At 44.1% G+C, this 24,461-nt stretch overlaps 1 protein-coding gene across 2 annotated transcripts in view; it reads right to left on the reverse strand.

The window, feature by feature from the left end:
• Positions 1-19,445, reverse strand: part of LOC130290407 (cytochrome P450 2G1-like) — a 38,089-nt gene extending 18,644 nt beyond the window's left edge. The window contains exons 1-4 of one of the 2 annotated variants that reach the window (XM_056538013.1): positions 19,198-19,445; positions 17,730-17,892; positions 13,386-13,535; positions 10,882-11,042 (exon numbers count right to left, since the gene is read on the reverse strand). In XM_056538013.1, the coding sequence (XP_056393988.1) occupies positions 10,882-11,042; positions 13,386-13,535; positions 17,730-17,892; positions 19,198-19,377 (654 nt within the window). In that variant the 5' untranslated portion in view covers positions 19,378-19,445. The remainder of the gene's footprint in view (positions 1-10,881; positions 11,043-13,385; positions 13,536-17,729; positions 17,893-19,197) is intronic. The other variant, XM_056538015.1, reaches the window with a different exon arrangement.
• Between the last annotated feature and the right edge of the window lie 5,016 nt (positions 19,446-24,461).

The following is a 24,461-nucleotide window of genomic DNA, read 5'->3' on the forward strand; positions in this document are numbered from 1 at the left end:
CGCGAATATATGGACGAATATTCGTCATATATTCGCTAAATTCGCATATTCGTAATATTCACGTTTTATTTTTGCATATGCGAAAATTTGCGGATGCGAAAATTAGCATATAAAAAAATTAGCATATGCGAAAATTCGCACGCCAGTCTCACACAGTAGTATTAGAGCCTTCTTTACACCACACAAGCTGGAAGCAGAGAGGGATGATCACTGTGATGTGTACTGTGAAAAAAAAAAATAAAAAAAAATATTTACGAATATATAGTGCTATATTCGCGAATATTCGCGAATTCGCAAATATGCAATATTCGCTAATGAAATTTGCATTGCGAATATTCGCGAGCAACACTAGTGGTGACTGTGGTAGCTCTGTATGGGCAGGTGGCTTGAGGGAGCGGGGATTGGGGGATGGTGTAAATAAAACTATATGCCGAGATCACTTCTCTGTAATAAGTTCATATTCACTGCTGGATGCCCAGATTGATCCCCACCAATTGACCAATTAGAACATCCAGCAGGGAATATGAACTTATTTATATTCCCCGCCAGAAGCCCTCATTGGTCAATCAGTGGTGACCAATGAGGGCTTGTGCAATATTAATTTACAGAGCAGGGATTTCAGATTCTGAATATCCCCAGGTGGGGAGCATGGCGGCATGACGACTGCTTCAGTGGCTTCTAAGTTAGGATGGCAGCGGGTCTCTCAGCGTCTGTACTAAACAAATAAATAACAGTAACATCAACATTACACATAAAAAACATACATTACACATAATTAATTAATACATTACACATAAAAAACATAATTACACATAATTAATTAAGACATTACACATAAAAACATACATTACACATAATTAATACATAACACATAAAAAACATACATTACACATAATACATTACACATAAAAAACATACACTAAACATAATTAATATATTACACATAGAAAACATACATTACACATAATACATTACACATAAAAAACATACATTACACATAATACATTACACATAAAAAACATACACTAAACATAATTAATACATTACACATAGAAAACATACATTACACATAATACATTACACATAAAAAACATACATTACACATAATGAATACATAACACATTAAAAACATACATTACACATAATTAATACATTACACATAGAAAACATACACTGCACATAATTAATGAATACATTACACATAAAAACATACACTACACATAATTAATTAATTAATATACTGTATTACACATATAAAACATACATTACACATAATTAATACATTACACATAAAAACATACACTACACATAATTAATTAATACATTACACATAAAAAACATATATTACACATAATTAATTAATACATTACACATAAAAAACATACATTACGCATAATTAATTAATACATTACACATAATGTATTATCGTGTATTTATGGTTCTCAATGAAATTCTTAAAAAACGCCCACAGTGAAACTGCCAAAGGGGCCAAAAATGCAATTTCCACACAAAGGTAAAAAAATGCAGAGAAAAATGTTAGTGGAAACTTGGCCTTAGTCTTTGTTCACATCAGCGTTAGGAACATCCTGTCACGATGCCGGCTGGCAGGAGGTGGATCCTCTGTGCCAGAGAGGGATTGGCGTGGACCGTGCTAGTGGACCGGTTCTAAGTCACTACTGGTTTTCACCAGAGCCCGCCGCAAAGCGGGATGGTCTTGCTGCGGCGGTAGTGACCAGGTCGTATCCACTAGCAACGGCTCAACCTCTCTGGCTGCTGAAGATAGGCGCGGTACAAGGGAGTAGACAGAAGCAAGGTCGGACGTAGCAGAAGGTCGGGGCAGGCAGCAAGGATCGTAGTCAGGGGCAACGGCAGGAGGTCTGGAACACAGGCTAGGAACATACAAGGAAACGCTTTCACTGGCACAATGGCAACAAGATCCGGCGAGGGAGTGCAGGGGAAGTGAGGTATAAATAGGGAGTGCACAGGTGAACACACTAATTGGAACCACTGCGCCAATCAGCGGCGCAGTGGCCCTTTAAATCGCAGAGACCCGGCGCGCGCGCGCCCTAGGGAGCGGGGCCGCGCGCGCCGGGACAGGACAGACGGAGAGCGAGTCAGGTACGGGAGCCGGGATGCGCATCGCGAGCGGGCGCCATCCGCATCGCGAATCGCATCCCGGCTGGAGACGGTATCGCAGCGCACCGGGTCAGTGGAACTGACCGGAGCGCTGCAGTAGCGAGAGTGAAGCGAGCGCTCCGGGGAGGAGCGGGGACCCGGAGCGCTCGGCGTAACACATCCATTATTGTCACTTAATCGACATAGTTCTAAATATATGTTAAACAGATGCCAGTGGTCCCTTATTTGAATTTTTTTCTTGGAAAGGCCCATTAACCCCTTGGGGACGGAGCCCATTATAACCCTAAGGACGGGAGCATTTTTTGCAAATCTGACCACTGTCACTTTGATCATTAATAACTCTGTAATGCTTTTACTTATAAATTTGATTCTGAGATGGTTTTTTCATGACATATTCTACTTTATGGTAGTGGTAAATTTTTGTCGATAGTTGCATAATTTCTTGGTGAAAAATTCCAAAATTTGATGAAAAATTAGAAAATTTAGCATTTTTCTAACTTTGAAGCTCTCTGCTTGTAAGGAAAATAGACATTCCAAATAAATTATATATTGATTCACAAATGCAATATGTCTACTTTATATTTACATCATAACATTGACATGTTTTTACTTTTGGAAGACATCAGAGGGCTTCAAAGTTCAACAGCAATTTTCCAATTTTTCACAAAATTTTCCAAATCGGAATTTTTCAGGGACCAGTTCAGGTTTGAAGGGGATTTTTAGGGCCTTCCTATTAGAAATACCCCACAAATGACACAATTATAAAAACTGCACCCCTCAAAGTATCCAAAATGACATTCAATAAGTTTTTTAACCCTTTAGGTGTTTCACAGGAATGGCAGCAAAGTGAAGGAGAAAATTCAAAATCTTCATTTTTTACACTCACATGTTCTTGTAGACCCAGTTTTTGAATTTTTACAAGTGGTAATAGGAGAAAAAGCCCCCAAAAATTTGTAACCCAATTTCTCTCGAGTAAGGAAATACTTCATTTGTGTATGTCAAGTGTTCGGCGGGCGCAGTAGAGGGCTAAGAAGGGAAGGAGCAACAATGGGATTTTGGAGAGTGAATTTTGCTGAAATGGTTTTTGGGGGGCATGTCACATTTAGGAAGCCCCTATGGTGCCAGAACAGCAGAAAACCTCATATGGCATATCATTTTGGAAACTACACCCCTCAAGGCACGTAACAAGGGGTCCAGTGAGCCTTAACACCACGCAGGTGTTTGACGACTTTTCGTTAAAATTGGATGTGTAAATGAAAAAAAAAATGTTTTCACTAAAGTGCAGTTTCTTTCCAAAATTTACCATTTTTACAAAGGGTTATGGGAGAGAATGCCCCCCCCAAATTTGTAACCCCATCTCTTCTGAGTATGGAAATATCCAATATTAGGACGTAAAATGCTCTGCGGGCGAAATACAATGCTCAGAAGAGGAGGAGCGCCATTGAGCTTTTGGAAAGAGAATTAGTTTGGAATGGTAGTCAGGGGCCATGTGCGTTTACAAAGCCCCCTGTGGTGCCAGAACAGTGGACCCCCCCACATGTGACCCCATTTTGGAATCTACACCCCTCACAGAATTTAATAAGGGGTGCAGTGAGTATTTACATCCCACTGGCATCTGACAGATCTTTGAAACAGTGGACTGTGCAAATGAAAAATAAAATTTTTCATTTTCACAGACCACTGTTCCAAAAATCTGTCAGACACATGTGGGGCGTAAATGCTCACTGTACCCCTTATTACATTACACGAGGGGTGTAGTTTCCAAAATGGGGTCACATGTGGGGGGGGGTCCATTGTTCTGGCACTATGGGGGCTTTGTAAACTCATGTGGCCTTCAATTCCGGACACATTTTCTCTTCAAAATCCCAATGGCGCTCCTTCTCTTTTGAGCATTGTAGTTCGCCTGCCGAGCACTTTACATCCACATATGGGGTGTGTTCTTACTCAGAGGAAATGGGGTTACAAATTTTTTTTTTCTTTCCTATTTTCCCTTGTTACGTTCCGTGGGGGTGTAGTTTCCAAAATGGGGTCACATGTGGGTATTTATGTTTTTGCGTTTATGTCAGAACCACTGTAAAATCAGCCACCCCTGTGCAAATCACCAATTTAGGCCTCAAATGTACATGGTGCGCTCTCAATCCTGAGCCTTATTGTGCGCCCGCAGAGCATTTTATGCCCACATATGGGGTATTTCTGTACTCAGGAGAAATTGCGTTACTAATTTTGGGGGGATTTTTTCCTTTTACTGCTTGTGAAAATAAAAAGTATGGGGCAACACCAGCATGTTAGTGTAAACATTTTTTTTTTTACACTAACAGGCTGGTGTAGACCCCAACTTCTCCTTTTCATAAGGGGTAAAAGGAGAAAAAGCCCCCCAAAATTTGTAGTGCAATTTCTCCCGATTACAGAAATACCCCATATGTGACCCTAAACTGTTTCCTTGAAATACGACAGGGCTCTGAAGTGAGAGAGCGCCATGCGCATTTGAGGACTAAATTAGGAATCGCATAGGGGTGGACATAGGGGTATTCTACGCCAGTGATTCCCAAACAGGGTGCCTCCAGCTGTTGCTTAACTCCTAGCATGCCTGGACAGTCAGTGGCTGTCCAGAAATGCTGGGAGTTGTTGTTTTGCAACAGCTGGAGGCTCCGTTTTGGAAACACTGCCGTACAATATGTTTTTCATTTTTATTGGGGGGGGGGAGTATAAGGGGTGTATATGTAGTGTTTTACTCTTTATTATGTGTTAGTGTAGTGTAGTGTTTTTAGGGTACATTCGCACTGGCGGTTACGGTGAGTTTCCCGCTAGGAGTTTGAGCTGCAGCGAAAAATTTGCCGCAGACCAAACTTGAAGCAGGAAACTTACTGTAAACCTGCCCGTGTGAATGTACCCTGTACGTTCACATGGGGGACAAACCTCCAGCTGTTTTAAAACCACAACTCCCAGCATGCACTAACAGTGCATGCTGGGAGTTGTACTTTTGCAACAGCTGGAGACACACTGGTTGGAAAACCTTCAGTTAGGTTCTGTTACCTAACAGTATTTTCCAACCAGTGTGCCTCCAGCTGTTGCAAAACTACAACTCCCAATATGTACTGACATACCGTGCATGCTGGGAGTTGTACTTTTGCAACAGTTGGAGGCACACTGGTTGGAAAACCTTCAGTTAGGTTCTGTTATCTAACTCAGAATTTTCCAACCACAGTTTTCCAAAAACTGTGATTATTTGTTGTGCGGAGTGAATCTGTGGAGTGGGTGCGACTGCCTATAGCCCACATTCATATTTTGGGGGGAGGAGGAGTAGATTGGGCACAGGTGTATAAATCTTAGCTTGGGACTCTTATTGAGAGCTTGCTCTTTTGAGTGTTGCTGTGTAAGAGGGGGCGTGAAAGAGGAGTTACAAAAACAGGAGTTTGAAAGCAGGAGGTTGAGATCGCTGTGAGTGTTAATTTCTGAACCCACAAGGTCTACAAAAAATGTTAAGTGTAATTTTGACTGTCTGTTTTTTCCTATACATTTGTGAAATCCCCATAACTAGATGGCCTCCATGTTGGAAAATGCAGTCCAATGTACATCCTGTTCAATGTATGCAATCCTTGAACAACAGTTTGAGGGTGCATATTGTTTGAGGGTGCATATTGTTGTGCGAGATGTGTGCTAGTTGTCCGTTTGGAAGCCCAGATCCTGCATCTAGAGGGGCGACTGGCAACAATGAGAAGCATTAACAACATGGAGAGGAGTCTCCTGCTCACTGAGCAGGCACTCTCGGGAATAGAGGTGGGGGAGGACAGTGGGACGGAGTCAGATGAGGGGGATGCCATTACAGAGCTAGCAGAACTGCAGCAGGATACCACCTCTGACCGCCAGGGGGGTGGCTGCTCCAGTAAGGAGGGAGGGAGGAGTACAGGGCAGGCCAGACAGGTACTAGTGGTGGGGGACTCAATTATTAGGGGGACAGACAGGGCAATCTGTCACAAAGACCGGGATCGCCGAACAGTGTGTTGTCTGCCTGGCGCACGAGTTCGGCACATCGCGGATCGGGTTGACAGGTTGCTGGGCGGGGCTGGAGAGGACCCAGCAGTCATGGTACATATTGGCACCAATGACAAAGTAAGAGGTAGGTGGAGTGTCCTTAAAAATGATTTCAGGGACTTAGGCCGCAAGCTTAAGGCAAGGACCTCCAAGGTAGTATTTTCTGAAATACTATCAGTACCACGAGCCACATCAGAGAGGCAGCGGGAGATCAGGGAGGTAAACAAGTGGCTCACAAGCTGGTGTAGGAAGGAAGGGTTTGGGTTCATGGAGAACTGGGCTGACTTCGCTGTCGGTTACCGGCTCTACCGTAGGGACGGGCTGCACCTCAATGGGGAGGGTGCAGCTTTGCTTGGGGAGAAGATGGCTAGAAGGGTGGAGGAGTGTTTAAACTAGGGACTTGGGGGGAGGGAACCTACAGCAAAGAGGGGGAAGATAGTGTAGATAGAGAGGTGGGAATTATAAATGTACCTGGGGGTGGAGCGGAGGGAGGGGTTAGAATAGTTAATAGGAATAGGCTTCATAGGAAAATAAAACTTACACCCTTGAATCCCATTAACCCCAATAACATAAAGGATGGAAATGTAAAGTGTATGTTCACAAATGCCAGAAGCCTAGCAAATAAAATGGGGGTGCTTGAGGCCTTGATACTGGAGGAACATATTGATATAGTTGGGGTCACTGAGACATGGCTGGACTCCTCGCATGACTGGGCCGTTAATCTGCAGGGGTTTACATTGTTTCGCAAGGATAGAATGAACAGGAAAGGTGGTGGAGTCTGTCTGTATGTAAGAAGTGGTATGAAAGTCAGTGTGAACGATGCCATAGTGTGTGATGATTTTGAGGAGGTGGAATCACTGTGGGTAGAATTACAAAAGGAGGGAAATACTGAAAAAATAATATTTGGGGTATTCTACAGAACCCCTAATATCACTGAAGAGATAGAAGTTCGGCTTCATAAACAAATAGAGAGGGCCGCCTGGGCAGGTACAGTGGTCATAATGGGAGATTTTAACTATCCAGATATAGATTGGTGTCCGGGGTTGGCTAAAACTACAAAGGGGCGACAATTCCTAAATTTATTGCAGGATAATTTTATGGGCCAGTTTGTGGAGGACCCAACAAGAAGTGATGCCTTGTTGGATCTGATCATTTCCAACAACGCAGAGCTGGTTGGTAATGTAACTGTGCGGGAAAACCTTGGTAATAGCGACCACAATATAGTTACTTTTGACTTAAAATGTAGAAAACAAAGACAGGCGGGGAAAGCAAAAACATATAACTTTAAAAAGGCAAACTTCCCTGGGCTGAGGGCTGCACTACAGGACATAGACTGGGGGGAGGTGTTGTCAAATACTGATACAGAAGGTAAATGGGACATCTTTAAATCAACTCTAAATAACTATACAGCTCAAATATATACCAAAGGGGAACAAATATAAACGATTAAAACTAAATCCTACATGGCTGACATTGATGTTAAAATAGCAATAAACAACAAAAAAATAGCCTTCAAAAAATACAAATCTGATGGGTCAGCTATAACATTTAAACAGTACAAAGAGCTTAATAAAATCTGTAAAAATGTAATAAAAACTGCAAAAATTCAAAATGAGAGACAGGTGGCCAAAGAAAGCAAAACTAATCCTAAATATTTTTTTAGATATATAAATGCAAAAAAACCAAGGACAGAGCATGTAGGACCCCTTAATAATGATAATGGGGAGGTTGTCACAGGCGATCAAGAGAAGGCGGAGCTACTGAATGGGTTCTTTAGTTCTGTATACACTATGGAAAAAGGAGCTGACATTGGCCAGGTCAGTGCTGGTAACACATCATGTAATGTACTGAACTGGCTTAATGTAGAGATGGTACAAGGTAAGTTAAGTGATATAAATGTAAGCAAATCCCCAGGACCGGATGGACTACACCCAAGAGTTCTTAGAGAGGTAAGTTCAGTAATATCTGTACCCTTGTTCATGATATTTAGAGATTCTCTGGTGTCTGGTATTGTGCCAAGGGACTGGCGCAAGGCGAATGTGGTGCCAATCTTCAAAAAGGGCTCTAGGTCTTCCCCAGGAAACTATAGACCGGTAAGTTTAACGTGCATTGTGGGTAAATTGTTTGAAGGACTTATACGGGATTACATACAGGAATACATAGGGGATAATTGTATTATAAGTGATAGCCAGCATGGGTTTACTAAGGATAGAAGTTGTCAAACCAATCTAATTTGCTTTTATGAAGAGGTGAGTAGAAGCCTTGACAGAGGAATGGCTGTGGATATAGAGGGGGGCTGTGGATATAGAGGGGGGCTGTGTATATAGAGGGGGGCTGTGTATATAGAGGGGGGCTCTGTATACAGAGGAATGGCTGTGGATATAGTGTTTCTGGATTTTGCTAAAGCATTTGATACTGTCCCTCATAGACGTCTGACAGGTAAGTTAAGGTCTTTGGGTTTGGAAATTTTAGTTTGTAACTGGATTGAACACTGGCTCATGGATCGTACCCAGAGAGTGGTGGTCAATGATTCGTACTCTGATTGGTCCCCAGTTATTAGTGGTGTACCCCAAGGTTCTGTACTGGGCCCGCTGTTGTTTAATTTATTTATCAATGATATAGAGGATGGTATTAACAGCTCTGTTTCTATCTTTGCAGATGACACCAAGCTTTGTAGCACAGTACAGTCTATAGAGGATGTGTATAGGTTACAAGATGACTTGGATAGACTAAGTGTCTGGGCATCCACTTGGCAAATGAGGTTCAATGTGGATAAATGTAAAGTTATGCATCTGGGTACTAATAACCTGCATGCGTCGTATGTCTTAGGGGGGATTAAACTGGCAGAGTCACTGGTAGAGAAGGATCTGGGTGTACTTGTAGATCACAGACTACAGAATAGCATGCAATGTCAGGCTGCTGCTTCCAAAGCCGGCAGGATATTGTCATGTATAAAAAGAGGCATGGACTCAAGGGACAGGGACATAATACTCCCCCTTTATAAAGCATTGGTACGGCCTCACCTGGAATATGCTGTTCAGTTTTGGTCGCCTGTTCATAAAAGGGACACTGCGGAGTTGGAAAGGGTGCAGAGACGTGCGACTAAACTAATATGGGGCATGGAACATCTTAGCTATGAGGAGCGATTAAAGGAGTTACAATTGTTTAGTCTTGAGAAGAGACGTTTAAGGGGGGATATGATAAACGTATATAAGTATATTAATGGCCCATACAAAAAATATGGAGAAAAACTGTTCCAGGTTAAACCCCCCCAAAGGACGAGGGGGCACTCCCTCCATCTGGAGAAGAAAAGGTTTAGTCTAAAGGGGCGACACGCCTTCTTTACCGTGAGGACTGTGAATTTATGGAACGGTCTACCTCAGGAACTGGTCACAGCAGGAACAATTAACAGCTTTAAAACAGGATTAGATACATTCATGGAACAAAATAACATTAATGCTTATGAAGAAATATAAAATCCCATCCCTTCCCCAATATCGCGCCACACCCCTACCCCTTAATTCCCTGGTTGAACTTAATGGACATATGTCTTTTTTCGACCGTACTAACTATGTAAATATGTAACTATGTCTCCAGCTGTTGCAAAACTACAACTCCGAGCATGTACTAATCGCCGAAGGGCATGATGGGAGATGTAGTTATGCAACAGCTGGAGGTTACGCAACTACAACTCCCTGCATGGTGAGACGGCTGTTTGCTGTTTGAGCATGCTGGGATTTGCAGTTTTGCAACATCTGGAGGGCTTCAGTTTATAGACCACTGCACAGTGATTTCCAAACTGTGACCCTCCAGATGTTGCAAAACTACAAATCCCAGCATGCCCAGACAGCAAAGAGCTGTTTGAGCATGCTAGGAGTTGTAGTTTTGAAAGATCTGGAGGGATACAGTTTAGAGACCACTATATAGTGGTCTCTAAACTGTATCCCTCCAGCTGTTGCAAAACTACATATTCCAGCATGCCCAAACAGCAAACAGCTGATCTCCATCGCCGCGCGCCGATCCCCGTCGCCCGCAGCCTCCGGAGGGGTAAGTGGACCTTCGGCGTTCGGTCCCCGTCATTTCCCCGTCCTGCCCCGCCTATTGTGGGTGGGCAGGACGGGGAAAATGAAAGTAAACCCCTCCGCCCCTTATCTGCTATTGGTGGTCGCGTCTAGACCACCAATAGCAGGGATAGTAGGGGTGGCACCCCTGCTACCTCACTCCTATCTCTTCAGGGGGATTGTGGGTGTCTTAGACAACCGCGATCCCCCTTCTATTCCGGGTCACCGGGTCACCATAGACCCGTAATGACCCAGAATCGGCGCAAATCGCAAGTGTGAATTCACTTGCGATTTGCGCCGATCGCCGACATGGGGGGGGGGGGTCTAATGACCCCCCTGGGCATTTGCACGGGGGGCCTGCTGAGGGGACCGAAATTCCCACGGGCGTATGGATACGCCCTTCATCCTTAAGTACCAGTACGCAAGGGCGTATGCATATGCCTTTCGTCCCCAACAGGTTTAAAATAATGAACCATTAAAGTGGTACTCCGCCCCTGGACATCATTTCCCCTATCCAAAGGAAAAAAGATGTCTGATCGCTGGGGATCTGGCCGCTGGGCATGCTGGGGGTTGTAGTTTTGCAACATCTGGAGGTCTGCAGTTTGGAGCCACTGCTATTGGAAAATAACTATAGGACATGCAAGTCACTTACCTGCCCCCAGGTGGAGCTCATGAGCTGAAATGCTTCATTAAAAATATTGAGAAGCTTCAGAAACTTCAAGTTTGCATACTCAAACCGACTGCCAAACACCACGGAGCAGATGACATTGGATACGGCCTGGACCAGGATATTGGTAGGGTTGATTGTTTTTTCTGTAAAAAAAGAAAGAATTTTGAAGTGGGGCAGATCTACTATTGCAAATGTGACAGAATCCTGGCGTAATTTGCGCCAAATTAAGATTTTTTTTCAACTGTCTTACATTTATTGTGAATGTTGGATTTCTTTTAAGACACTTTTTAGCTTTGCTCGAAAAAGTGGTGTGGTGTCAATAAAGGAAGTGGGGCTTAGATAAAACGGTGTGGCTTAAAGGGGTATTTTTTTATTTGACTATGCTACAGGGGCTGTAAAGTTAGTGTAGTTCATAATATAGTGTCTGTACCTGTATGTGATGTTTTCTCACAATTCTTTTTCACTCCAATATTTATTTTTACCAGCATACAAAATGGCTGTTGTCTCAGATTTTTCCCAGGTTGCAATGCGGCCGAGACCTGACTCACTAGTCAGCTGATGACAGGAGCCTGTCTGCTTCAATGGGTGGAGGGATCAATCTGCAACTAATGCAACAGCTGTAGGCACCTTGATTGAAAATAACAGGTCTTTTGAATGGATGCAGCTCATTTATGTTTCAATGGGTGGGCTGGCTGATGTGTGGGAAGGAGGAAAATGGAATTGTGGGATTTGTAGTCAAAAAATAAAAACTCAAACAGGAAATACCAGTTCACAAAAAGCTAGCCACAGTATTATGGTAATCTCACAAGCCATTTAGCCCCAAGATGAGTGCAGATCCTTCCTAAGCATGTCCATTACTGTCTGCCAGGTACGTACAAATATCACCTTATGATGGATAATCCCTTTAACATATAGCACAGTGTGCCAAAAAAAGGATGTCTAGGGGCAGAGTACCCCTTTAAGTATACTTAAAGGGGTATTCCAGGAAAAAAAATTATATATCAACTGGCTTCAGTTAAACAGTTAAACAGATTTGTAAATGATTTCTATTAAAAAAAAATATGAATCCTTCTAATACTTATCAGGTGCTGAAGTTGAGTTGTTCTCTTCTGTCTGACAACAGTGCTCTCTGCAGAGAGTCTGTCTGTCTCGGGAACTGCACAGAGTAGAAGAGGTTTGCTATGGGGATTCTACTCTGGGCAGTTCCCGAGACACATGTCATCAGAGAGCACTTAGGCAGCAAAGAACAACTCAACTTCAGCAGCTCATAAGTACTGAAAGGATTAAGATTTTTTAATAGACGTAATTTAAAAATCTGTTTTACTTTCTGGAGCCAGTTGATACATAAAAAATATTTTTTTTTCCTGGATAACCTCTTGAGGATTCTTGGGTTGTGCTGCTGCCTAGCGATCTTCATTTGAATTGTACATGTTAAGAAAAATATATAGTGACACTCACCAGACCATGGATAAAAACTTCTCACTTTTCACCTCAATTGCCCCAGCTACTGTATGTCTCTCTTTATTCAGATTTGCGCAAAACATATATATTTTGAGGTCTGGTCAATGAGACATTGCAGGAATAAAACAGACCATTGGCAGATGTACTACATTCCAACTGTTACGCCGAGCGCTCCGGGTCCCTGCTCCTCCCCGGAGCGCTCGCGGCGTTCCCCTCTTTGCAGCGCCCCGGTCAGACCCGCTGACCGGGAGCGCTGCACTGACACTGCTTACGGGGATGCGATTCGGATAGCGGGACGCGCCCGCTCGCGGATCGCATCCCAATCCACTTACTTGTCCCGGTCCCCGGCTGTCACGTCCTGGCGCGTGCGGCTCCGCTCTTTAGGGCGTGCGCGCACCAGCTCTCTAAGAATTAAAGGGCCAGTGCACCAATGATTGGTGCCTGGCCCAATCAGTGTCATTAGCTCCCACCTGCTCCACATCCTTATAACCTCACTTCCCCTTCCCTGCTTTGCCGGATCTTGTTGCCCTTGTGCCTAGTGAAAGCGTTTCTTGTGTTTGCCATACCAGTTTTTCCAGACCTTTTGCTATCACCATTGACTACCACCCTTGCTTCCTGCCCTGACCTTCTGCTACGTCTGACCTCGCCTCTGCCTAGTCCTTCTGTCCCACGCCTTCTCAGCAGTCAGAGAGGTTGAGCCGTTACCGGTGGATACGACCTGGTTGCTACCGCCGCAGCAAGACCATCCCGCTTTGCGGCGGGCTCTGGTGAATACCAGTAGCAACCCTAGAACCGGTCCACCGACACGGTCCACGCCAATCCCTCGCTGACAGAGAGGATCCACATCCAGCTAGCCGAATCCTGACACCAACATTATGCTGGAGCACCGTTTGCATCACACATAAGTCATGTTGTAAAGAATATAATGAATATTCTGATTGTTGTGAAATATTCTGGATTGGCAACGAATAGTTTATAAGAATATTCTATGTACCCACATCAAATGCGCAGAAAGAAAGCCTTACGTTTGTATGTTTTCAGCTCTTCAACTAAAAATTGAGCCTCCTCCTGGATTCTTTCCTCAATGCTTCTCTTCCCCATGCCAAAATTCCTTAGGGTCATTAGGGTAAAGCGACGTAGTTGTTTCCAGCGCTCGCCATTGCTGAGGATCATCCCTGGGTTAAGATAAAACAATTCAGTATCTCTGATCATAGTAAATTCTTTCCTACCAGTTCATTCGTCTGGAAGTACAGTGGTCCCTCAACATACGATGATAATCCGTTCCAAATGGACCATCGTTTGTTGAAACCATCGCATGTTGAGGGATCCATGCAATGTAAAGTATAGGACAGTGGTCTACCACCTGCGGACCTCCAGATGTTGCAAAACTACAACACCCAACATGCCCGGACAGCCGTTGGCTGTCCGGGCATGCTGGGTGTTGTAGTTTTGCAACATCTGGAGGTCCGCAGGTTGTAGACCACTGTTAGAGGAAGTTGTACTCACCTGTCCCCGCCGCTCCGGACCATCACCGCTCGTCACCGCTGCCCGGGATGTCGCCGTCCATCGCTGTCCCTGGGGTGTCCCCGACGCTCCAGCAAGGCCTCTGCTTCCCCGGCATCCGTGCTCTCCGTCACCGCCATCACGTCACTACTCATGCCACTCCTATTGGATGATGGGACGGCGTGCGCAGCGACGTGATGACGACTATGGAGAGCGACGACGATGCAAAGGATCCCGAAGAGGACCCGCCGGAGCCCCGAGGACAGGTAAGTGATCGTCAGCGGACCACACGGGGCACCGTAAACGGCTATCCGGTGGCAGCTGAAGCTGTCTGCGCTGCCGGATAGCCGTTTATGCGATGGCCCTACATACAAAAGCATCGTATGTTGATGCTGCCTTCAACATGCGATGACCTCTGAGAGTGATCGTATGTTGAAATGATCGTATGTCGGGGCCATCGTAGGTCGAGGGGTCACTGTATTAAAATATTAAACTGTACAGTATACAGCTTAAGCTTGCCTGGCTGTACCACATGTCCCATAGATTGCAGTGCAGAGAGCTACACTACTGTTCTATGCCCTCTTGGATGTGGCCAACACTGGCAACCATGGCTTGCTGTACTAGGTGAGGGGACCACGGCTCCTTAAATATGATGTTCTAATATTGGCCCCTCATATGGGGCAGTGCCAGATTGTGACCACCGCCTCTACATCTCCTTACAACTATACCTCTACACCTATCTTGTGGATATGCAATGCATGTGTAAAGGAATAAATGCATTCAACAAATTCTTAACGTTAGCAATACTTGAAGTTGGTAGATTTCCTCATACTGTCACTTAAAGGGGTACTCCCATTCCCTATCCAAAGGATAGAGGATAAGATGTCTGATCATGTCTGATCACCGCTGGAGACCCCCGCTATCTTTTTGTTGCACCTAGCGTTCGTTTAGAGAGTTGTGTGCAGCACTGGAGGCTCGTGATGTCACAGCCACGCCCCATTTGTGACGTCCCAGTCCCCCCCTTATAATGCAAGTCTATGGGAGGGGGCTTTACAGCCTCCTCCCCGCATCCCCAGTCATCCGGCACAAAGCAAAGTTTGCTCCATGCACCGGATGTCTGGGGTGCCACAGCCGAGATCTGGGGGGTCCCCAGTGGTGGGACCCCCACGATCAGACACCTTATCACCTATCCTTTGGATAGGGAATAAGATGTCTAGGGGTGGAGTACCCCTTTAAAGTCAGTGTTCCTTGGTTCATATTTGCTATAGTTATGCATGACAAGTCTTAAAAGGAATTTGTTAGTCTATTAAAAGAGTAGTCTAGTGGTGAAAAACGTATCCCCTATCCTAAGCATAGGGGATAAGTTTCAGATCGGGGGGTCTGACCGCTGGGGACCCCCGCGATCTCCTGTATGGGGCCCCAACAGCCTGCGGAAAGGGGGCGTGTTGACCACCGCACGAAGCGGCGGCTGACACGCCCCCTCAATACATCGCTATGGCAGAGACGGAGATTGCCGAAGGCAGCGCTCCAGCTATGCCATAGAGTTGTATTGAGGGGGCGTGTCAGCCGCCGCTTCGTGCGGTGGTCAACACACCCCCTTCCCGCAGGCTGTTGGGGCCCCATACAGGAGATCGCGGGGGTCCCCAGCAGTCGGGACCCCCCTCCCCCCCCCCCACGCGATCTGAAACTTATCCCCTATCCTTAGGATAGGGGATAAGTTTTTCACCACTGGACTACTTCTTTAAGGATAATTCTGGAGCTCATGGTGGTTGCCATCTTATCATTTCACAGCCAAGTGTCAAGGAGGCGGTGCCACATGTGGCGGCTGATGACAGCTACTGAAACTGCTGGGTGCTAGTGGTAACAAGGAGGTCGTAGCCTTACTAGGTAACATAACATGATCTACGTGTGAATTCGGGTAGAAAAACAGACATGGTGCACATCTACAATCGTGTATAATGATCTACTTGCTTCTCAGCATAATATCAAAAACTGACAGGTTGTTAGTATACATTTTTGATCAAAAAGTAGAAGCCCACTCGCCACGTCAAGGCCACCTATTTAGAGTGGGTCCCTAACGTCCCTAGCATAAAATGGCGCAGCACCGGGCGGCACCACCACCGCCGCGACACCAATGCCCACAGGGGGGAACGACCCACCGGCAGAGCGGCCCCAATGCCACTCAAACCAGTCTATGGTCCGCACACACCCCCCCCCGCAGACACGGCGCCACGGCAGCAACGGACACCGCACAGCGCCATACCAGTGTGAACAACCTGTTAGTTTTTGATATTATGCTGAGAAGCAATCAGATCATTATACAAGATTGTAGATGTGCGCTATGTCTGTATTCTAATCGAATTCATATTGTGATTTCTATCTTCCCCCTTTTTTTTTTTTTTTTTTTTTTATGAACATGTGCTGCACTCTTCCCCACCCCCTCAGCCCAAACCTATATAGGTGGTAATTAGCCACACTAGGGCCATTTCTCTCCTAGCTGCCTCCCAGTCTGACTGGGAGAGCAAGGTAAGTGAGCCATTACACCTTGTTCACACTGGTGTGGTGCTGTGCGGTGTCCGTTGCTGCGTGGCGCTGTGTCTGCGGGCGGGTGCGGCCTATAGACTGGTTTGAGAGGCATTGGGGCCGCTCTGCCAGTGGGTCGCTCCCCCCCCCCGTGGGCACCTGTGTCACGGCGGTGGTGGTCGCCGCCTGGTGCTACCCCATTTTATGCTAGGGACGTTAGGGACCCACTCTGAATAGGTGGCCTTGACGTGGCGAGTGGGCTTGTACTTTTTGATCAAAAATGTATACTAACAACCTGTTAGTTTTTGATATTATGCTGAGAAGCAATCAGATCACTATACAAGATTGTAGATGTGCGCTATGTCTGTATTCTACTCAAATTCATAACATGATCTACCATACAGTATAATTTGGCCATAGCCTGGCCCTTCTCCTTGCTTCCCTCACTTCTCAGCCCCTCCTTGACTGACATGCAGGGCTCAGCTTACTAACAAGGAGGGACCGGGAGGTAAGGGGGAAGTCAGTAGCTCAACCCCACCTCCTTGACTTTTGGCTGAAAAAAAGTCAGTTTTATAAGTTCAGCAACCACCATCAGCTTCAGTTTGCTATTACATCCTAACATCTATCCAACAGTGTCTGCAGATCTTAGCAGCAAATACAGATGACAGATTCCCTATAAAAAAGGGTCACAGCACAGTATTTTCTCAGTGACGGAAAAACCGAGGACCTGTAGACTGTAGGTCTGTAAGTTTAAGCACTAAACACTAAAGATAATTAAAGACCATTCACAATTCTCGCATACAAAATCACTCCTTCTATATCCACTTTAAGGCAGACTTTGCCTTAAAGGGGTACTCCGGTGGAAAACTATTTCTTTTAAATCAACTGGTGCCAGAAAGTTAAACAGCCTTATAAATTACTTCTATTAAAAAATCTTATTCCTGACAGTACTTATCAGCGGCTGCATGCTCCAAATGAAGTTGAGTTGTTCTTCTCTGTCTGACCACAGTGCTCTCTGCTGACACCTCTGTCCATGTCAGGAACTGTCTAGAGCAGGAGAGGTTTGCTATCGGAATTTGCTCTGCTCTCGACAGTTCCTGACACAGACAGAGGTGTCAGCAGAGAGCACTGTGGTCAGACTGAAAAGAACAACTCAACTTCCTCTGTAGTATAGAGCAGCTGATAAAGTACTGGAAGGATTAAGATTTTTAGTAAAAGTTATTCACAAATCTGTTTAACTTTCTGGCACCAGTTGATATGAATAAATAGTTTTCCACCGGAGTACCCCTTTAATGACAAGACTCCAAATAAGAATGAAACATTAAGAGGAATAAACAATTCACCATGAGCCTGGAAGAATCTGTCCACCATTGGCATCTGGCCACGGTTACTGAAGTCTTCTCCGTGGTCAATAAGTGCATCTTTAACCATTTGGTAACCAGTGAGTATTACTACTGGTCGTGACCCGAAGTAGAGAGTATATATGGAGCCGTACTTCTCTCTGAGCTGCAAGTAGATGAAAAATGTTACTCTTTTTATATTCAGTCATCTATGAAACATTCTGAGTTGAACTGAACCACAGGCAATAGTTCCTACAGACCAATATGTAATCTCTGTGCGGCCACCAAGTGGCACTCCATAAAATATACATACCAAAGGAACGGACAGGCGTCCTGCCCTCACCGCATAAGATCTGGTTATTCAGCTCCCATCTCGGGCCGCTTCTCCGGTAGGGACTTCAAAGACAGTGTGGAGCGTTCAGAGGCGACTGCCGGCTGGTTCACGCATAGGAATGCGCTTCATCCGGCCTCCGGCCGGATGAAGCGCATTCCTATGCGTGAAACCGGCAGCAGTCGCCGGCGTGAAGCCGGCAGCAGTCGCCGGCGTGAAACCGGCAGCAGTCCTATACATGAAACCGCCAGCAGTCGGAGGCCGGATGAAGTGCATTCCTATGCATGAAAGTCGCCTCTGAGCGCTCCACACTGTCTTTGAAGTCCCTACCGGAGAAGCGGCCCTAGATGGGAGCTGAATAACCAGATCTTATGCGGTGAGTGCAGGACGCCTGTCCGTTCCTTTGGTATGTCTATTACTGATTTCTACATTATATTGTCCTAGCGCCGCCGCTACTGGTTTTATCGGGTTGTCCGACCTGGTTTGGTTGAAGTCCATCTCATAGAGCTGCTGATTTAAGGTACCGGTGCCACTTTATTTTTCTTATACATTCGACTCCATAAAATATACTGATGGAAGTCTATGGATCTGTTATCTGAATTTCCAAAGCCATGATAAAAAATATGTAGAAGGAACCCATCATTGCACTCTTATCATATCAGAGAGCCCATTGGGCTTCGCTACTGTCCGTAGTCTTAATTTAATCCCTCCACGACACACACCTCTGGTGGGTACCATATTACAGATTTTGAAAACATGGCTGGGCACATGTGGTTGCCAAAGTGCACATGTCCTTTTATTGGCTTTGGATTTTCCTTGGTAGGTTAGGCAACATTTGGTGACTATTTTCGTTGTGTGCCAGTTGCTCACAGCTACAAAAACTGGTGGGCGCCAGTGGTAACAGAGGTCATAGCATTACTGGGTAACATAATATGATAAGCCATATAGTAAAATTTGGCTATATATTTAAGAAACATCTTCTCTTGTACTATTCAATGTGGCTCAATACCTGTTGTAAGGTAGTTACCAGTCATACATCGGTACAACTGAAAGCTTTTGGTAAATTACTTTATACATCAGATGAAGTCCAAAAACGTTTCCTATAGAGCTAAATATACTGTATATAAGTCAAGTACTGACCTGGTTTAAGGATTTTACCAGCTCTCCACTCTTTATTTCCAACAAGCTTCCAATAACCGGGAGAGGCATTGGTCCAGGAGGTAAATTCCGCGGTCTGTACATTTTATCCCATGTTGAGTAGATAAACATACAGAATATCAATAGGATGAGAGTCAGAGTTGCGAATACTGTAACGTCCATGTTGTAGATTGGCGTGCTAATAAAGATCTAATCGACAATGCTTCATATAATTCGTCACTTCTGGTCTTGTGCCCGGTACCGAGACTGTTTCATACTTTTGTTTGCAATACTTTCGACATACCAAAAAGACCGGCCAGAAACATTCTTAAGGCTTTGGGAACAGTAAATAAAATGCCTTAAGTATCCATTTCAAAGTACACTTCAACGTTCACCTACTATGTCAATATGTTTTTCTAGTTTGTAAGAACATTCATAAAATCCAGAGTTCTACAATTAAAGGAGTATTCCAGGAAAAATACCTATTTTTTTTAATATATCAACTGGATCCAGAAAGTTAAACAGATTTGTAAATTACTTCTATTAAAAAATCTTAATCCTTTCAATAATTATCAGCTGCTGAAGTTGAGTTGTTGTTTTCTGTCTGGCAACAGTGCTCTCTGCTGACATCTCTGCTTGTCTCGGGAACTGCGCAGAGTAGAAGAGGTTTGCTATGGGGATTTGCTTCTAAACTGGGCTGTTCCCGAGACAGGTGTCATCAGAGAGCACTTAGACAGAAAAGAGCAACTCAACTTCAGCAGCTCATAAATACTGAAAGGATTAAGACTTTTTAATAGAAGTAATTTACCAATCTGTTTAACTTTCTGGAGCCAGTTGATATATAAAAAAAAGTTTTTTCCTGGATAACCCCTTTAAGTGTGTGCCTGTAAAGAGAGTAAATCTTCTGTATACATGTCTATATGTGTCTGTTGCTCTTATATAACTGTCTATACTTGATTCAATGTATATAAATAAATGCTGTAGGGGGAGCGAAGCCTAAAGGCGCCAAATTATAAGCCCCTCTTGTAGAAATGTTCCCCAAAGCAGCTCACCTAACTATTCAGGGAAAATAAAAAGCTTATTTTCTACTATACCATTATTTGGACGCAGGTTTTTGGACTGAAACACGTGTTGGGGTGGCGGCGTCCAGGGGCGCACGGCATTCAGCAGCAGTGGGGTTAGTATTCTTGATGCAGTATTTTGTTTAGCTGGCTGGCTCTTGCTTCAACCTTGCACATTGCACTTGCACTTTGTATAGCCAATATGCAACCCTGCATAAAATGTAATATATAATTGCTGATATCTAATTGTACTTAGGCATGGCTTGGCTTTGTTCTCTGGACTCAGCCTTAATTGTAATAATATTCATGTATCCACACTGCTTTTTATACATTTGGCTATTTTTGCCCATTATATTTATATTTATGTTATATATATATATATATGTCCCAGGCTGCCACCTTTGTTGTGTATTGCTCCTTGTTTTAACATTATTTTTATTGTATGTCACAATTTGTTATAATAAAGATGAATTATTTTGTAATTTTGTGTAAATCGCTCCCATTTCTTTATTTGGGTTTCTATACCATTTCTATTTGGCCATATGGAGCCATGACTATGGCAAGGAGAATTGATTTTCTGTCTGACCACAGTGCTCTCTGCTGACACCTCTGTCTGTCTCAGGAACTGTCAAGAGAGTGATAGGGGATTTACTCCTGCTCTTGACAGTTCCTGAGACAGACAGAGGTGTCAGCAGAGAGCACAGTGGTCAGACAGAAAAGAAATCCAAAAAGATAAGAACTTCCTATGGAGCATACAGCAGCTGCTAAGTACTGGAAGGATTAAGATTTTTTTAATAGAAGTAATTTACAAATCTGTTTAACTTTCTGGCACCAGTTGATTGAAAGAGTGTTTTTTACTGGAGTACCCCTTTAAGTTCTAGATATTAATGGCGTACCTGCATATCCTTAATAGGTTAATGTTTGTGGCATTTGGTGATACCAAATATGTGTTTTGGGGCGGGTTGTTTTCATTTATTGTTTTTTTTTTTTTTTTTTTTTTTTTGTTTTTGTTTGAAAAATGCAAAAAGGGAGTGATAAAAATTTTTTACTGAGGGAAGGGCTACTTAACAAGTCCTCATAGTGGACCTTTACATGCAATATTTAGATTGCTAACACTGAAAAATGCTGTTATCAGGGCCGGTTCCGCCTATAGGCAAAATACGCAGCCGTCTAGAGTGCACTCTTAATGGTGGGATGCTGCTCTGCCCACTGCAAGAAAGTTAGTAGCCAGCCAGCATCCAAAGCCCCCGCATCATGTTAACAGAAGTACAAATGAATTAGAAGTCTCCTGCATGATCATCCATTTGGAGATATTCCAGAATGAATTGAATGAACAAATGCTTAATGCAACCCCCGCAATCTTTCATGCAGCACCCCGCTATCATCAGCCTCTGGAGCAAACATCGCTCTGGGTCTGATGAATCACGATCACAGGACAGTAGTATCGTGACGTCACAGCTCCGCCCCCGTATGACATCACACTCCGCCCCCTCAATGCAAGCCTATGGGAGGGGGTGTGGTGGCTGTCACGCCCCCTCCCATAGGCTTGCATTGAGAGGGCGTAGCATGACATCACACGGGGCGGAGCTGTGACGTCACAATACTACGGCCCCGCGAGCGTGATTCATCAGACCCGGAGCAATTTTTTCTACAGAGGCTGATGATAGCAGGGTGCTGCATGAAAGATTGTGGGGATCCCCAGCGGCGAGACATCCGCTATCAGGCATCTTATCCCCATCCTTTGGATAGGGGATAAGATGTCTTAGGGCCGGAGTTCCCCTTTAAATAGTGAATCTAAGTTAAATAGTCCCTCTGTTTTTAATATCTTATATTGTGTTTGGCAGTTATTCTAAATATGGGACAGGGATGTGTCCGATAAACAATGAACCATCTTGAAGTTATTTTAAAAAGTGTGAAGGCAGACAATATTTGAAACATTTCTTTAGTGAGGTGTTGCCATTTTTTTATGCATTTGGAAGAATAACCTGTTAAGAACATAGAGGGAGATTTATCAAAACCTGTCAAGAGGAAAAGTTGCTGAGTTGCCCATAGCAACCAATCAGATCGATTCTTTCATTTCTGAAAAGGTTCTGAGAAATGAAAGTAGTGATCTGATTGGTTGCTATGGGCAACTCAGCAACTTTTCCTCTGGACAGGTTTTGATGAATCTCCCCCATATAGAGTACAGATTCTGGTACTTTCGGTCCGATCGGACGTGGTCCTGGGGCTCTGCTGGGTACAGGCCTGCCGATGCCGCCACTCCTGAGCATCCAGGACACTAGTCCCGGATCCCCAGCGGACAGTGCTGCCTTCTCCTGTATGTGTGTTACACACACACACAAGAGAAGGCGTCCCCTCTGTGTGAGCCGTGAGATGCTGTCATCCACAAGGGGTTAAAGGTTGAATTGTGGTAGGTAGAAATTATTCTCACGCCTACTGGTAGGTGGTGTAGCTTTGCGCACAAGATAGCGACTTTTGACTAAAGTCGCAAATGATAAATACGTGACCACTGCATGGTCAAAAAGAAAAAGTTCTACGGGTAGACAAAAAGAGTGAAACTGTCTATATCAAAAGTTGCATAAAAGTCTCAAAATATGCTGCTTGCGCCTGAACTGCGCCAAAACATAGACAAAAAAAATGCCCTAAAAGCAATGATAAATCTCCCCCCATAGTTCGCAGAGAATAAAGCTGATGTGTTCATATCAATATACTAACATAATGACGTATATATCATCTAAAACGTTCTTGATTTATTATAGTAGTCCAGTTGTCCGCCACTCGATGCACACAGCAGAATGTCCATGTGAAAATTTGTGATGCGGATACAAATCTGTATCCGCATCACAAAATTTGTGATGCGGAAAAATTGACATATTCATTCTTCCAGTGGAATCCACAAGAAAAATTAACTTAACTAAAAAAAGGATTAGATCAAAGGAAAATAATTTTCATAAAATCAACTGGAAAATTATAGGCATTTTTTCTGGAGTATCCCTTTAAGTCAATGGGGCTTTTACTTTCTGTGGTAAATTCTGCAAAAGATAACAGCCAACTCTGCATCATTTCTGTTTTACCACGGAACAGCGAGATTTCATAGTGTGAGGGTACCTGTAAAGTGGACAAGTTCTTTTCATAAAGTTTAAGGGGGGTATTTATAAAAACTTTTACTCCATTATTTTGTCACTTATTTTTGTCACACAGTTGTTTTTTGCGCCAAAGTTTTGCGCCAAACCAAATAGAGAATTTTTGGGATAGTGACGTTGCAAGTGGTGATTTCAGCTGATATCATGCAGTGGTCAGGAATTTATAATATGCAACTGTTCAGTTTGTCGCATCTTTTGGTGCAACTATACTAATTGAGGCGCAAATCTACCCCAGATCTCAGTTGGCTTACAAACTGACTGTAGGCAGTGCTATCAAAAGGTCGCACATTTGTCGCACTGATGCCTCATTCACATGGTGGAATTTCCATGCATCCACTCAAGCTGGCAGCAGATTTTATGCAGTTTTCGAATTTCGTGCTGAATGTGCGAGGAATTTATGCAGAATTTCTCTTGTGCTCAACACACAGATTCCATCCAGAATTCAGAGTCCCCTTGACTTCAATAGGACTCTTATTTGACATGTTCATTCTTTTTGTGGAATCCAGAATCCAGAATTTTCGCAGCGGAAATTTTGCAGCAAAAAAAATCTGCCATGTGAATAGGACGGCAAAAATTCCATTCATCGCAATGTTAAAGAGTACCTGTCATGATCTTGTTCAATTTTATAATCCTTCCAGGTCACTGCCCCCATCATGATAAACCTTTAATTTTATTATTTGTTAGTTTTCTACCTTGATATTGCTCTGTATTTTTTGCTCTGTCTCAGTCAGATTCACAGACTGGGAAGGGGCGTTCCCCAGCAGGCGTGACATCATCTGAAGCCATACAGGGGAGAACTTCCTCCCTCACTCTGCTACACACAGCCCAGAGCAGTTCAGTGTGAGATGAGCTATGATTGGCTAAGACTGCACCCCCCCCCCCTCATCACTGCAGACTGCATTACCTGCTTTTGGACTTCTGCCAGGCCAGCAGGAGTCCAAAGTCTGTGCAATATATGGGCAGAAATGTGCTCTAGACAAGTAGGGAGACACCTAGTGGCAGCTTTTTTAAACACAAATAAACATAGAAAACTTAGTTTTTTTTAAAACAAAGTACAGTAGAA

This window comes from Hyla sarda, chromosome 9, assembly GCF_029499605.1.
Source record: "Hyla sarda isolate aHylSar1 chromosome 9, aHylSar1.hap1, whole genome shotgun sequence".
NCBI lineage: Eukaryota > Metazoa > Chordata > Amphibia > Anura > Hylidae > Hyla > Hyla sarda.